Genomic DNA, 13,418 nt, shown 5'->3' on the forward strand with positions numbered 1-13,418 from the left:
AGTCCAGTGTGCACTATATACAAGTGTGAAGTAATCAGGGCAGCACAGGACACTGATGTGCTGTAAACAACCCATTCATTCCAATCACAGCAGCACCTAATGATCCGTGTGTAAGGTCTGAAGCGAATTGAGGAAAGCTGATGCTGTAATTACTAAGGAGCAATCCACTTGTCCCCTCCAGAGGAACTACATCAGAGGCATAGGGAAAAGACATATAAATAAGAGAGCCTGGAGGCTCAAATGAGACAGTCGTGTCACCATTCTGTCCGCATCTAGACCCGGAGAGAATGATGATTGTTTAAATTGCAGCCAACCACGACGACCTTCTGGTGATAGATATCAGTGGCCAACTTTCCCACTGAAGCTACCTCTAACCTCTGCACCACAGATGCATCGTAGCTATGGTGAAGGAGTGAGAGGACTGATGGCCTCTGCTCTCTGTGTGACTTCATCCAGCAAACTGCAAGTTGTCGTCTGCATGGGTGGAGCCGAGTTATAGACTCACAGCCTCCCAGGTCTGGAGCTGTCTGCGGTCACTGACCGAGCTGCCTTGTGTGGATGTTCAGAGCTGCTAAGGCACAGTACAATGACAGTGGCCAGCTGTTTCCCATCAGTGCTTTACATGGAGTCCATGAGTCACACTTGAGAGAGCAGTCAGCCATGTTCTGGGCTATTGTATGCATAATGCACGAGGCTGCCACTTGGCCTAAGTGTGAATAGGAAAGCACCAAGTACCCAAGACTGGGCGACTGGGTGCCGATGCTGCAGATTCTGCCATTATCGTCGGCACTGACCCATGCACTTATGCTGTGTTGCAATATCACAGAGTTCAGCAGTAGGCCCATTGTGAACCATCGATGTAATAAAATCAATGACACACTTGCCTGTGTTTCTCTGTACATTTCAATGTGAGTTATCCCTCTCCCCCAAATCATACCTCTCGGTTGTTCTGACATATTATGAACCTGGAGCTCAGACGTTATAACACAGGAAAGGATTAAGGTAGGCCTATGGCAGTTCTTGCATAAGGAGCAATATAGGGAGATTTCAACATTCATTTAACATACTGAAGAACTAAAAAAAAAATTCCCAATGCGACAAAAGCAGGTCACCTGTAATGAGAAATTATTAAACAAGTCACTACAAATATCTAAGCAGCTAAAATTATGAGTCTTTTTGTGGATTCTGGAATAGAGTGGCATGTCTAATACCAAAAGGTAGATAGTTCAGATAAACTAGCATTAACCTCAGTTGATATACTGAATGATAAACTTCCTTATCAAAACTGCTGAGTTACCTAATAATTAAGCAACCATGATGATATTCAACCAAAATAATAAAGGAAAAGCATTTGGAATAGCTGCAGTCAAAACTAACATAATCTCTGTAGTTCACCTCTGGAATAAAGGCAGGCAGTACATTTACAGTGGTCTACACATGTGACTAAATCTTGGTAAATTCCCAACCCAACTGTTTCACATACAATTAGATATGAATATATAAGGCAGGGCACTGATGAGGTAGGATGCAGCAGTTATGCTGGAATGGTTTAATAGAAAAATCTTATGTTAATATTGAAATAAACAAACACTAAATTTATAAATCATTTCCCAGTGCAACTTTCATTCCAGATGACAACTGTGGGAGATATAAAATAAATGGTCTGCACCAAACTAACAGGATTAAAGAAACATGAGTGCCAAAATAATAAAAGGTACTCTATCAACATCAGAACAGCACCGCATTTCCCCTGTCAGCAATGGCAGGTACAGAGCGTCCAACCACACCAGTGCAAACAACAAAAGAACCAATAGAAACACTACCACAAACTTCAGATACAACAACAGTATTTTCCCATTGTGAAGAGCAGCCATCAAACCCACAATTGTTCCTTTGCAATCATCAGCAACAGTCTCAGAAATTTCATTGGCTGTTGGCCCATCATCAATAGCCCAAGACCTTTCTCCAGTATTGGTGCCTCCACAATCTTCAGCAGGACAGACCTTACACCACCTAGTGTGCCTCTGGCATCGTTAATAGTATCACAGGGAAGCAGAAGAAGCACAAGAACCAGGAAATGCACAACCATTGAGCATGTTTGATATACGGCCTCACGTCCAGGCCTAACCTAACTCAAATAGCTGCAGGCACACTGCATATAAGCTCAAACTGCAATTTACAACAGTACAGTGCCATCAGAATGAAGAGTTCAGAAAATGACAAAAATTGTGTATTTCACTAGAGTATAATGGGTCCTAGAAACAAGCTGAACCAGCTGTCTGTCTACATTAATAACAGCAAAGCAATAAAAAATGCCCATATATTATATTTTACTAAACATCATCTGAAGGAAAGGACTGAGATGATGCAACTATATCAATATAAATTAGCAGCTTACTACAATAGTTGAACAATTAAGAAAAGTTGAGTGGGAATGTTTTTTAAAAATAACGTAGTAAGTAAGTCTATAGATGTAAAAAAAAAAGATGGCTTTTGGAGTGTTGCTGCGGTGAATGTAGTGTTAATAAGGACAGAAGCTGTAGAAATGAATTAAAATTTGTGCCAAGCCCAAGACTTGAATCGAGGTTTCCTGCTTGCTAATATTTGTGCTATCCACTACACCACCCTAGCACTGTGGCTAACACCCCTGCATGGATTACCACAGTCCAATACCCTCCCTAACACAAACTTCAATTCACACTTCAGCCCACCTGATTTTCTCCTTCTTAAAGCATCTTATAGCACACCTGTTACTAAACAGGACATCCAGGTTCAAGTCCCAGCCTTGGCACAGATTTTAATTCATTTCTCAGCTTCTATCTTTATCAAAGATAAAGTTGATTCTCAATATGTCTCCAGGTCTCCAGGAAAATGTAATTCCATTGGTCTTAACACTCTGCCTATTTGTGTAATTACTGTCAACAATGTTCTCCAGGAAAGTTATGTATATTCCTCAAGCAAGCGGATTCACTTTTAACTCACTTGTCCGAAACCAAAGAAATAATCATGATTGATGATTTTAATGTAAATGTTCTTACCTGCAGTAATGACAGGACAGATTTTTAGAATGTAACAAAGTCTTTTAATCTAAGGGCAGTTGCTAACTTTTTCACAAGAGTGACAAAGTACTGCACGAGTCTAATTGACAATAGCAGGATTTGATAACATATGTGTACATGGTACTTCTGGCTACAGCAGGCAGCTATTGTAAATGCATGATGTTAAAAAAGTAGTAGTTTTAAAAAAGGTAGGAGTTTTATCAATAGATCCTTCAGAATAATGAACAATAAAAATCTGCAAATCTTCAACAGGCATTTGCAGCAGATGGAAAGGGACATAGTATATAAGGATAAAAACATCAATGAAGTTTAAACTATTCCTGAATTCAGCTTGTTACCCTGTTTGAATCTGTATTTCCAACGCAAATTACAAAAAGTACCAACTTGAGTGACTGTGGGAGACAATGGGTCACTGAGGGCATCAAAACATCCGTAAAACAAAGAGAATTCTTTCTGCTTCACTAAGAAATTCTAATACATCTCAGGATAGGGAGCATTACAAATTATATTGTACTAGCATCCTAAAGATTGTGATTAAAAATCCAAGAGCATGTTGATTAAATCTGAACTCAACAGTTCACATAATAAAATAAAAATTACTTGTAAGATGGTAAAAAGGGTGTCAGAAAAGATTTCAGAGGATACTGTCAGAAAGGCAGCATGGAAGATGAAGGTAAAATAGTTGCCAATATATTCAACAACCATTTTTTGACTATAGCTGATCATATTGGATGTAAGGCACCTATGGCTGAAGCCACGAATCCTCTACAAAAATCAGTGCAGAAAAAAATTATCCAGTTGCATGAACTGTATATCACAATAGATGACATAGAGAAAGTGATAAGCCAAATTGAAAACAAGAATGCCTTTGGTGTGTACAACATATCTGTCAAAGTGCTGAAGCACAGCTGTAAATTTATTCTCGAAGTTCTTTGTCACACATTTAGTGACTCTCTCATCACGGTACAGTCCCTAATAGACTCAAATATGTAACAGTCAAACCATTGTTCAAAAAAAGGTGATAAAGCTGAGGTTTCCAATCAATGACCAGTTTCACTGCTAACTAACATTTCTAAAATATTATAGAATTGTATGTACATAAGGATTATAGATCACCTTCAGAAACACAATATCTTTAATAAAGATTGGTTTGGATTCCAAAGGAAACTGCAAATGCACAGTCAATTTTCTCATTTGTCAACCAACTCCTTGAATCCACAAATAATAAAATGTCACCAGTTGAAATCTTTTGTGGTTTGTCTAAAGCATTTGATTGTGTAAATCACAAAATATTATTTAGGAAGGCTGAGTGCTATGGCTTAAATGGTAAAGTAGGAATGTAGTTCGAATCACATCTAAATGGCAGAAAGCAGAAGGTAGTGTTCAATATTTCTATAATGGCACCTGCCTGCTCTGACTGGTGCAAAGTGAAGTGGAGTGCCACAGGTCTTAGTGCTTGGTCCCTCACTATTCCTAATCCTTATCAATGGAATGCCAGGTGTATGGGCCAAAAAGAACACTTTACCCTATTTGCAGATGACACAAGCATTATGACTGGCAAGGTAGCCACCTGCAATCTACAAAATACAGAATATTCAAATAAGATGTACTTTGGTGCATTTCAAATAGTCTGTCCCTCAATCTTAACAGACTCAGTTTATTATGTTTCACACAGCACACACAAAAAAGGAAAATATTGAAATAAAATGTAGTGACAAGAAATATGGAGAGTTGAGTCTTCCAAGTACCTGGGATTATATGCTAATAAGAACCTAAACTTGTCAGTTCATATCCTCAACCTATGTAAAAGACTGAATTCTGCAGCATTTGCGATTTGCTCAACTGCATCTGTTTGTGTCTTGGAAACAATCAAATCTTCTGACCTTGGGCATTCCCATTCGCTTATGATATGTGGCATCATATTCTCGGGAAGCCAGCCATGAATAAATAAAATATTTATTACACAGAAGAGAGCCTTCAGAATTATTAGCAGAGTTACTACAGATGTTCTTCGAGAAATTTACTCAAATACTTGGGGATCCTCACCATCCATGAAACACATTTTTTTCACTTATGTGCTATGTCAACAAGAATCACACAATGAACAAAATAAACAGTGGATAGTGTGATCATGTTTCAAGGAGTAGGTGAAATCATCACAAAGATATGAAAATCTCAGAGTGGTACAGAAAACAGTACATTACTCAAGGTAAAAAATATACAATAAACTTCCATTTCCTATCTTATCAGTCATTGGGGATATGATTAAAAACAGTTAAAACCATATCTTTTGGATAGCTCTTTCTATTCTTTAGAGGTTTTTTTTAATGTATAATGTTTTGTGAACTGTGTTTAATTTTAAGCATTACTTTGTGATCCTACTATGTTGTACTGTTCACATGTTGACAGAATGCTTTTTCTGTGGATTGTAATGCAAGTCTTATAATTTGTTTGTGTGAATATTAGAATTAGTATTAGCATTAGGTAAGTTGTTATCTGAGCACTTGGACCTCACTTTTCATATATCTGTTTTCATATGATTTAGATTGTAAGCCTCATGACTATTTACACACATAGCTTTTACATGTAGTCATCTCGTACATTCTACAATCTAATGATATATTCTCATCAAGTATCCATGGAAATCGAAAACAAATAAAAATAAATTCCTCTTTTTTTTATCTTCACCTCTCGGTCTTTGGTTTTTGTTCATCTTCTTTTGAACATGTTTTTATTAGGTCAAATCTTGTCTGTTCGTTACAAATTTTGCAATTGATTTTAAATTAGCTTCCAAATGAGCTAACACTTGAAAATTTCATCACAGCTTGGAACTGGATGCCAGTGTAATATTGACTCATTTCTTCCTTTGCTGTTTGGCAGAGAATACTTCATGTACTACTGCCATTTCCCCCTTTTCCTGTTTGAGTCATGAACGGCTTGTGGGAAGAACAATTTCAGGTTAGCCCCCATGTGCTCGAATCTCTCTAATTTTTTCCTTCACTTTTTAAGCAAGGTATATGTAAGAGGAAGCAACATACTGGTTGACTCACGTGAAGAGAAACTGAAATAAATATGAAATTTGCCTCATGTCCCTAATGCAATTTCATCAAAATATTTAAAATCAACTGAAAAATTTTACTCATACAAGACTAAAAAGTACAAATCAATTATTTAAATAAAAATTCATTTTAAATGTACTACATTTTTAAGTCAGACTAAAAAGTATAAAATTATTTATCCTAGCCCCATGCAGACTCCTAACACCACACAGACGGTCTTGAAAATTTGTGATTGTGAATTTTCAATAGGTATTTATTTATTTACCCATTTGGCATTTACAAAGGCAATCATCACATAATATCTTAACTAGAATATTTTCAGAGTTCTATACTGAATTACAATATTCTTTACATATGTTTTCATAATGCTATACACTATTACAAATATTCTTGAGCCATTCTACAGCTCAGTCAAATAATCCATATTTGGCCTTCAGTTCATCCTCATAGGCATACACTCCACACACAAGTAAATGGTCCTTTGATTGAATTTCACTCACATTCAGGACTGTTCTACAGTGCCCATCTGTTGTTTACATCTACCAACACTTGTGCTGTTATGGTTCAAAGTTCACAATTCCCTCAGGAAGTTGAATCCATTCATCATCTCATTGGGGTCATCCACCAAATTTCATTTCTTATGTCTATTTGCAGTCCATAGTGCTTTTCATGCAGTCTCTGAGTCAAAGCCTTGCCAATTTTCCTTAAAGGTGACCTTGATTTAAGTCTCTTTGTAGATGCCAAGCATTTAGGGCATTCTGGATTATCTAGGATTTTTCTGCACATTCTTGTGGCTAACCATGATAGTTGCCTAATATCGGGGGGCTCTGTGTTTGCTAGGATGGAGAGCCAGGCACAGGAGATGGACTCGAGTGTTCCAGAGATTATTTGCATTGTCTCCTTCAGTTGTATGTCCAATTTAGTTACATGGGCAATTCTCATCCAGACCGGAGAACAGGGTTTAGCAGACAAGGGGTACTGCTTAAGTAGTGATTTTGCTCCCAAATATTTACATTTGCCCGTGAGCCTGATGCATTGGTCTTTCATAAAAAACTGTAGCTTTTTATTTGTATCTCTATGGTTAAGGTGCATTATTGTGATGGGTGTTTTGCTTGGGTCTGGATGTAAATGTCACTTTGAGTAGTAGGCATTCAATGTTTCCAGGTCTTCATTCAGCACTTTTACTTTGATATGCAATGACCAAGTCGTCTACATACAAAAATGTACATGATTTGGTGCCAAGCATGACAGCAATACATAGAGTCAAAAGAATGGGTGCTAGTACAGAACCATATGGCAGACCGTTTTTCAGAACCATGCAGTTGCTGTTTGTGTCATGTTTTGATTTTCTTGTCTGTTAATATGTTTTTCGGTATTGTGTAAGTCTATTTGCAGTTGATAATTTTAGCCCCTCAGTCCATTCTGTGTTGAAAGCTGATGTAATATCAATAAGAACCAGACCAGTTTCCATCTTTTTTTAAAAGCCTTTCTCAAAACAGGTTGTGAGGGACAACACCTGATTGCAAAAATTTCTATCTGCTCGAAAATCTGCTTCTCACTTAGGAAGGTTGGCTTCAATGTACAGAGTTAGCCCAGTCACTAGTATTCTCTCGTACAGTTTATAAGAGGTAAATAGAAGGAATATTGGTCTGCAGTTCTTTGGATTATCTCCAGTCTTTCCGGGTTTTGGCATAGCAAATGCCTTTACTTTTGCTCCTTTCCAGACCTTCGGGAGTGTATTGGTTCTGATGCATTCCTTGCAGAGCTCAGCCAACCACCTTATTCTTAAAATTCCCATATCCTTCTAGAATTCTGGTACGATTTCATCAGGTTCAGCACCTTTTCCTGTCATTAGCTCCAAGGCCTGGGTAATCTTATCCATTTCCACTTATTTCACAATGTCCGTGTTGGTTGGATAATTAAGTAATATATTGTTCAGGTTTCTCGAAACGTCTTTCTTATCAGCTTTCTTTAGTTGGACTCTGGAGGTCTGTTTCAGGACAGTCACAGTCTCATATGGACTAGAACCAAGAGATAGCCTGCCAGGTGCAGTGGTGCTGCCTTGGTTCTGCAGCAGGCCCTTGCCCTTCCTGCTGGAATGAGTAAAATCTAGGTTTCGCATTGCCTCCTTCCATCTGCTCCTGCATTTCTCATTCATAGTGTTGACCAGTTTTTCCGCGGTCTTGCTCTCCCCACTCTTCTTAAATCGCTACATTAGTGTTTCAACCTCTTTCGTCCAGCAGGGGTTTTATTCCTTCCTAACCCTTCAAGGAGTAGCATTTAGGGCTGTTTTGTGTACCAGATTTATAAGTCTGTTGTAATTCTCAGGTTTCAGCAGTATCCAATTTATTGTCTTCTTGGTGTAGGGTTGATTTTTATTCCAGTCAGTTTTTCTCAATTTCCATCATGAGATTGGTTGGCGTTTTATAGCTGGGACTGATAGTTTGACCTTTACGATTGCAAGTGGGTGTCAGCTCCATGGGAACATCTCGAGCACTCTTCCTGTAGCTTGCACAGTTGTGTATGTCTCACCGTCTGTGGCAAAGTTTAGTTCAGGTGTCAGTATTGCGCTCCATGCCTTTGATTTGAAGGTCATTGTGTCCCTGGAGTAGAACAGGAGATATAGGTCTATCAGTCACCTAATCCAATGCCTTCAGCTGCAGATCACCGATAATCCCATTTGGCATACTGACAGTTCAGATCATTAGCATAAGCTGCTGGATGGTTAGCCTCGGGTTAAATATCTATGAGCCACTTCTGTGCTGGAGGTTTATAAACATTATAGAATGTCAGCTCTCCCTATTTTACACTTACAAGATGTTCAGCAGGCATTACTTTTGTGTTTAAATTCCCTGGAACTTCACCATATAGCGGAGATGCCGAGTTGCAGATAGGCACGACAAAAAGACTGTCGGAAAGTGAACTTTCGGCCACTAAGGCCTTTGTTGAAAATAGACAACATACCCACACACACTCATGCAAACAGAACGCACGTACGTATGACTGCAATCTCTGGCAGCTGAGTAGTGTCGCCTCAGCTCCCAGAGACTGTGATTGTGAGTGTGTGAGTTGTGTTTGCACGAGTGAGTGTATGTTGTCTATTCTCTACAAAGGCCCTATTGGCTGAAAGCTCACTTTCCGACAGTCTTTTTGTTGTGCCTATCCACGACTCAGCATCTCTGCTGTATGGAGAGTAGCAACTATCCTTTTCATAATATTGTTACACTCCATCCTGAATTTTCCATTGTTTGATTTTCCCTATGAGGTTGTTCTTTACTAGGGTGGCCATTCCGTGGTTGTCATGGCTGATGTAACCAATATTAGGGAATCCTGACACTTTCAGTCACCTGATAGTTTTGTGGGGACTCTAAATAATAATATCACTGACGGACAATGTATGCACTCTCTTCTGGAGCCATAGTTGGTATGCTCTGTGCTTTAGTACCGAATGTGATCTGAACATGTAACCTTCTGATGAGGTGGTTTTCACAGTGCTGGTGATACAATTGTGAAATATTACCAACAGTGCTGTTTTCTAAACACTATTTTATTTCCACTTAGAACAATATGTAGCGTCCATTCAGTATGAAAGCACAGATCATACTAACTATGGCTCTGAAATAGAGCGTCTACATCATCCGTCACAGATATTATTGTTCAGGTTCCTACAGTTTGATCAGTCAGATTTGCCTCTTGTAGGAGTATGATACTTACTTTTTCTCAGGTTAAAATTTTTTCAAGGAATTCTCCCTTTGTCCTCATACAGCCCAGCCTCCTATGTTAAAATCACATACATTCAGTCTTTTCATGTTAAAACTGCTTCTTTGCTCAGTTTGCCTTTATATGGACTGGAAGATGACAGTGTGTCTGGTTTCTGTACTTGTGTACTTTTCACCACTGTGCTGTACAACAGCATTCCCCAGGGTACACCACCTGGGACGTTGTCTGTCGTTCATAATTACTATGAAAATACTTGTAGGATTTAAAGTGAAAAATATGGGACACATGTAGCAAAGAACAGTAAAGAAGACTGTTATCATTCACCATCTATGTATTGTATCCTTCCCCCTACTTTTAGTTTGAAATTTTACAAGTATTTTCATAGCTATTACAAATTAAGAACCACAAATTTTCATGATGAATCCTCTTTAATTAGGAATTAGCACTTTTGAAAGTTACAAATAGATTTTATCTGATTTTAATAGTGTCTATTAGTAATTTCCTGGTAGTCATTGTGTTGCCTTGAAATTCTAGTTTCCTTGAGCAAAATTTTCTTCTTGATACAATTAATTTGCTTTTTAAACAGTCTCACTTCCAAACAAAGTGGAAATTCCTTCTATTTTCAATGAACTAAATCCACTGCTGTGCCATTTCACTCTGTAATCTCTTCCGCTTAATGTTCGATAAACCTATCAAGAAGGATAATAATTACATATGTGCAACAAGTTGAGAAGTAAATTTGTACTTTAGCTACTGATCTCGTTTTGTTGATTCCAGAGAGTACATAAAAGGCCTCATTCATATGTTATGTTTCATAGTTAATAAGGTCAGAGGTTATCGTACCTTCAGCATCCAGAATCCACCACAGCTCAATGGTGAAGGCCACAATGTATGCCACCTATGAAACAAAACAAGAAATAATGTATTACAAAGTAAGTCTTATTACTGCAGCTATTTGTTGCCCCCATTTCAGCAACACTCCATCCTTAAGAATTAGATGCACAGCTTTGGGGATTCTACTACAACCAATAAAGAACACAAACTATTTTTTGTATACTCAACACTAGTTCATGGATGACATTTTCGGATGCTGGTTGCTAATTAGTATGGGGCAATGAATTGCAAAAGGAAAAATGGTTCATGAATGGCTTTCAGGTCTAAAATTACCTCACAGATGGCGTCTGTGAGTAGATGCTGACGGTTCTGTAAGTGAATGGAGGGGAGAGAAGATTAGACTAATTACAGCACGCAAAGGAGCATTTAAGGAGTCATTCTTCCCGTCTCCACATGCAAATGGAACCAGAAGAAACCCTAACCCAATGCTAAGTACCCTCTGCCATGCACGGCACGTCAAGGTATGTAAATGTTGAAGTAGTACAAGAGGGACAGGATTCAAATCCGCGTCTGGTCATCCAGATATAGGTTTTTTTTTCATATATCAAAGCAAGCGAATTTTTCGCCGCTTACTTAAAGGTCACTTTCTTTTCTATAACAGATGCATTTCTAGTTAATGTTATTTCTTCGAACGGTTGTGTTATTTTCCTCTATTGCGAGTTGACCATCGCATTTCTGTTAGCAGGAAGCGAGAAACCGAGAAACTTAATGACCACCTTTCATTTCAAAGCAAAATGTCAAACATTGTTAACACAAAGAAGCTGGTCGAGTTAAACGGCTGTATGAACCGTAGTCGAGTTTTTGAGTAACCGAGAGAAATCGACATCCCGTGAGTTTCGTAACTAGTAAACAAGGTCGATTTGTTTCGCGCGTTGCTACGTAGCAAAAGCGACGTACCAGTTTGAGACGTATCGCTAACAGTTGTGCACCAGATATGTTTTCCTTTCAGTATTCACAATAGGTTTAGGAGTCTAGCATGAAAATAGGCAAGCATTTTTAATTATAACCTGTGTCTAAGGTAGAATTACCTCCTATAAACTGTAGGAAATAACGTAAGCTTTCACAAAGAATTTTCATTCTACAGCGAAGTGCGCGCAGGGTATGCAGGTGAACTTTGTGAAATTTGGAAGGTAGGAGATGAGGTATTAAGAGAAAGGTACCAGGTTCGAGTCCCGGTCCCGCACACAGTTTTATTCCTTCAAGAAGTTTCAAAACAGCAGTTTCACTTGCGAATGATACAAATTTATTGTTACAAATCTCAGACAATAACAGGATAATATAGTAAATCATGTTCCGGATGGAAGTGGCTCATCGTTCATAATATTTAACTGGAAAAATATAAAAAAGTCTGTTCTTCCAATTACTTAAAACGATGACTCAGTTAGTGTAGCATAAGACGGCACAATACTGGGCGTAAAAGCAGACACTGGAAGGAAAGGAGGAGGATCAGGTTTTAATGTCCCGTCATTAGTGACCTCGCACAAGTTCGGATTTGGGAAAAAAAGTAATACGTATTACCAAGAGTGTGTGTGAGGGGGTAGGGGTGATTACATGCCCACTATAAAAAATTTAAAAAAAGAAAATTCGTTGGTTTTTGCTGACTAATATTAACAACATACTTTTTAAACAGGCGCTGATGTGTAAGTATGGTTCAGAACCTGAAATGTCTTTTAACACACTTTTAGCAGTTATCAACGCACTTTCAATAACATATAGTATAAATGGGGGAGGGGACTTCATGACCACGACAAAAAAATTTAAAAAGTACAAATTTCGTTTATTGTTGACTTTTACAGGAAACATTCTTTTTAAAGAGGTGTTGACTTGTAGCTTTTTAGAGAGATATTGAGATGTACGTAGGGCCCTGAACCTGAAAATAGGGAATACGTGATTCATTGTGAAAAGTCACATCCACTGCTAAGACTTAAATTTTTGGGCTAAGTTTATCAGAACAATTTAAAACAATTATGGAATCTAGTAAAAGACTTCATTAAAAACAATATTTTTTTCAAAATTTTGAGATATAATGTACTTGACTTACCAATATTTTCGAAAGGTGTATTGCAAGGGTTATGCAGTTTAGGGGAATCACGGAAAATATAAATCTGGATAGCCAAGTGAAGATTTGAATTTATGTCCTCCGGAAAGCGAGTAATGTCTGACCGTTGCCAATGATTGTAGCTGTTAAGCTCTTTTAAGACACATGTTGACAACATCCGAGGACGTAGCGAAAGGAGTTCGGACCCGCCTGTCACCAAATATTATGATTTTCAGTCTTACGATGTAAAAGGGATACGCTCTATAAGCAATCAAAAAGGCCATCGATAGATTTCGAATAGCGAGATATCAATGGAATAGCCCATCCATAGTTTATCTAAGACCAACTACTGTACTTTGTTGAAGTTACGTGAGCTCAGGTGTTGTTTTGTTAATCAGTCCAATTCTTACTTGCAGCTGAATGCAATATAAATGCTGTCGCTTACTGTTTTTGTACTGTGTGCTGTTGTGGTAGTTGCCAATTATAGATGAGTTTGTAACAAGAAAGAAGAGGTAAAACAATTTTGATTATTCCATTAGCATTGAGGTAAGTTAGAAACATGTACGCAGTATTATAATAGCCTACTTACATATCAACGCACCTCAACGTTAGCACTGGAGTCGCTATTTGGAGACTGGTAGAACTTTG

The 13,418-nt window shown here is 38.1% G+C and overlaps 1 protein-coding gene across 2 annotated transcripts in view; it reads right to left on the minus strand.

Moving 5' to 3' along the window:
• Positions 1–13,418, minus strand: part of LOC126284676 (uncharacterized) — a 125,719-nt gene that overhangs the window by 23,457 nt on the left and 88,844 nt on the right. For both annotated transcript variants that reach the window (XM_049983795.1, XM_049983796.1), the window contains exon 2: positions 10,682–10,736. In XM_049983795.1, the coding sequence (XP_049839752.1) occupies positions 10,682–10,736 (55 nt within the window). The remainder of the gene's footprint in view (positions 1–10,681; positions 10,737–13,418) is intronic.

The sequence above is a fragment of the Schistocerca gregaria genome, chromosome 8 (assembly GCF_023897955.1).
Source record: "Schistocerca gregaria isolate iqSchGreg1 chromosome 8, iqSchGreg1.2, whole genome shotgun sequence".
In the NCBI taxonomy this organism is placed as follows: Eukaryota; Metazoa; Arthropoda; class Insecta; order Orthoptera; family Acrididae; genus Schistocerca; species Schistocerca gregaria.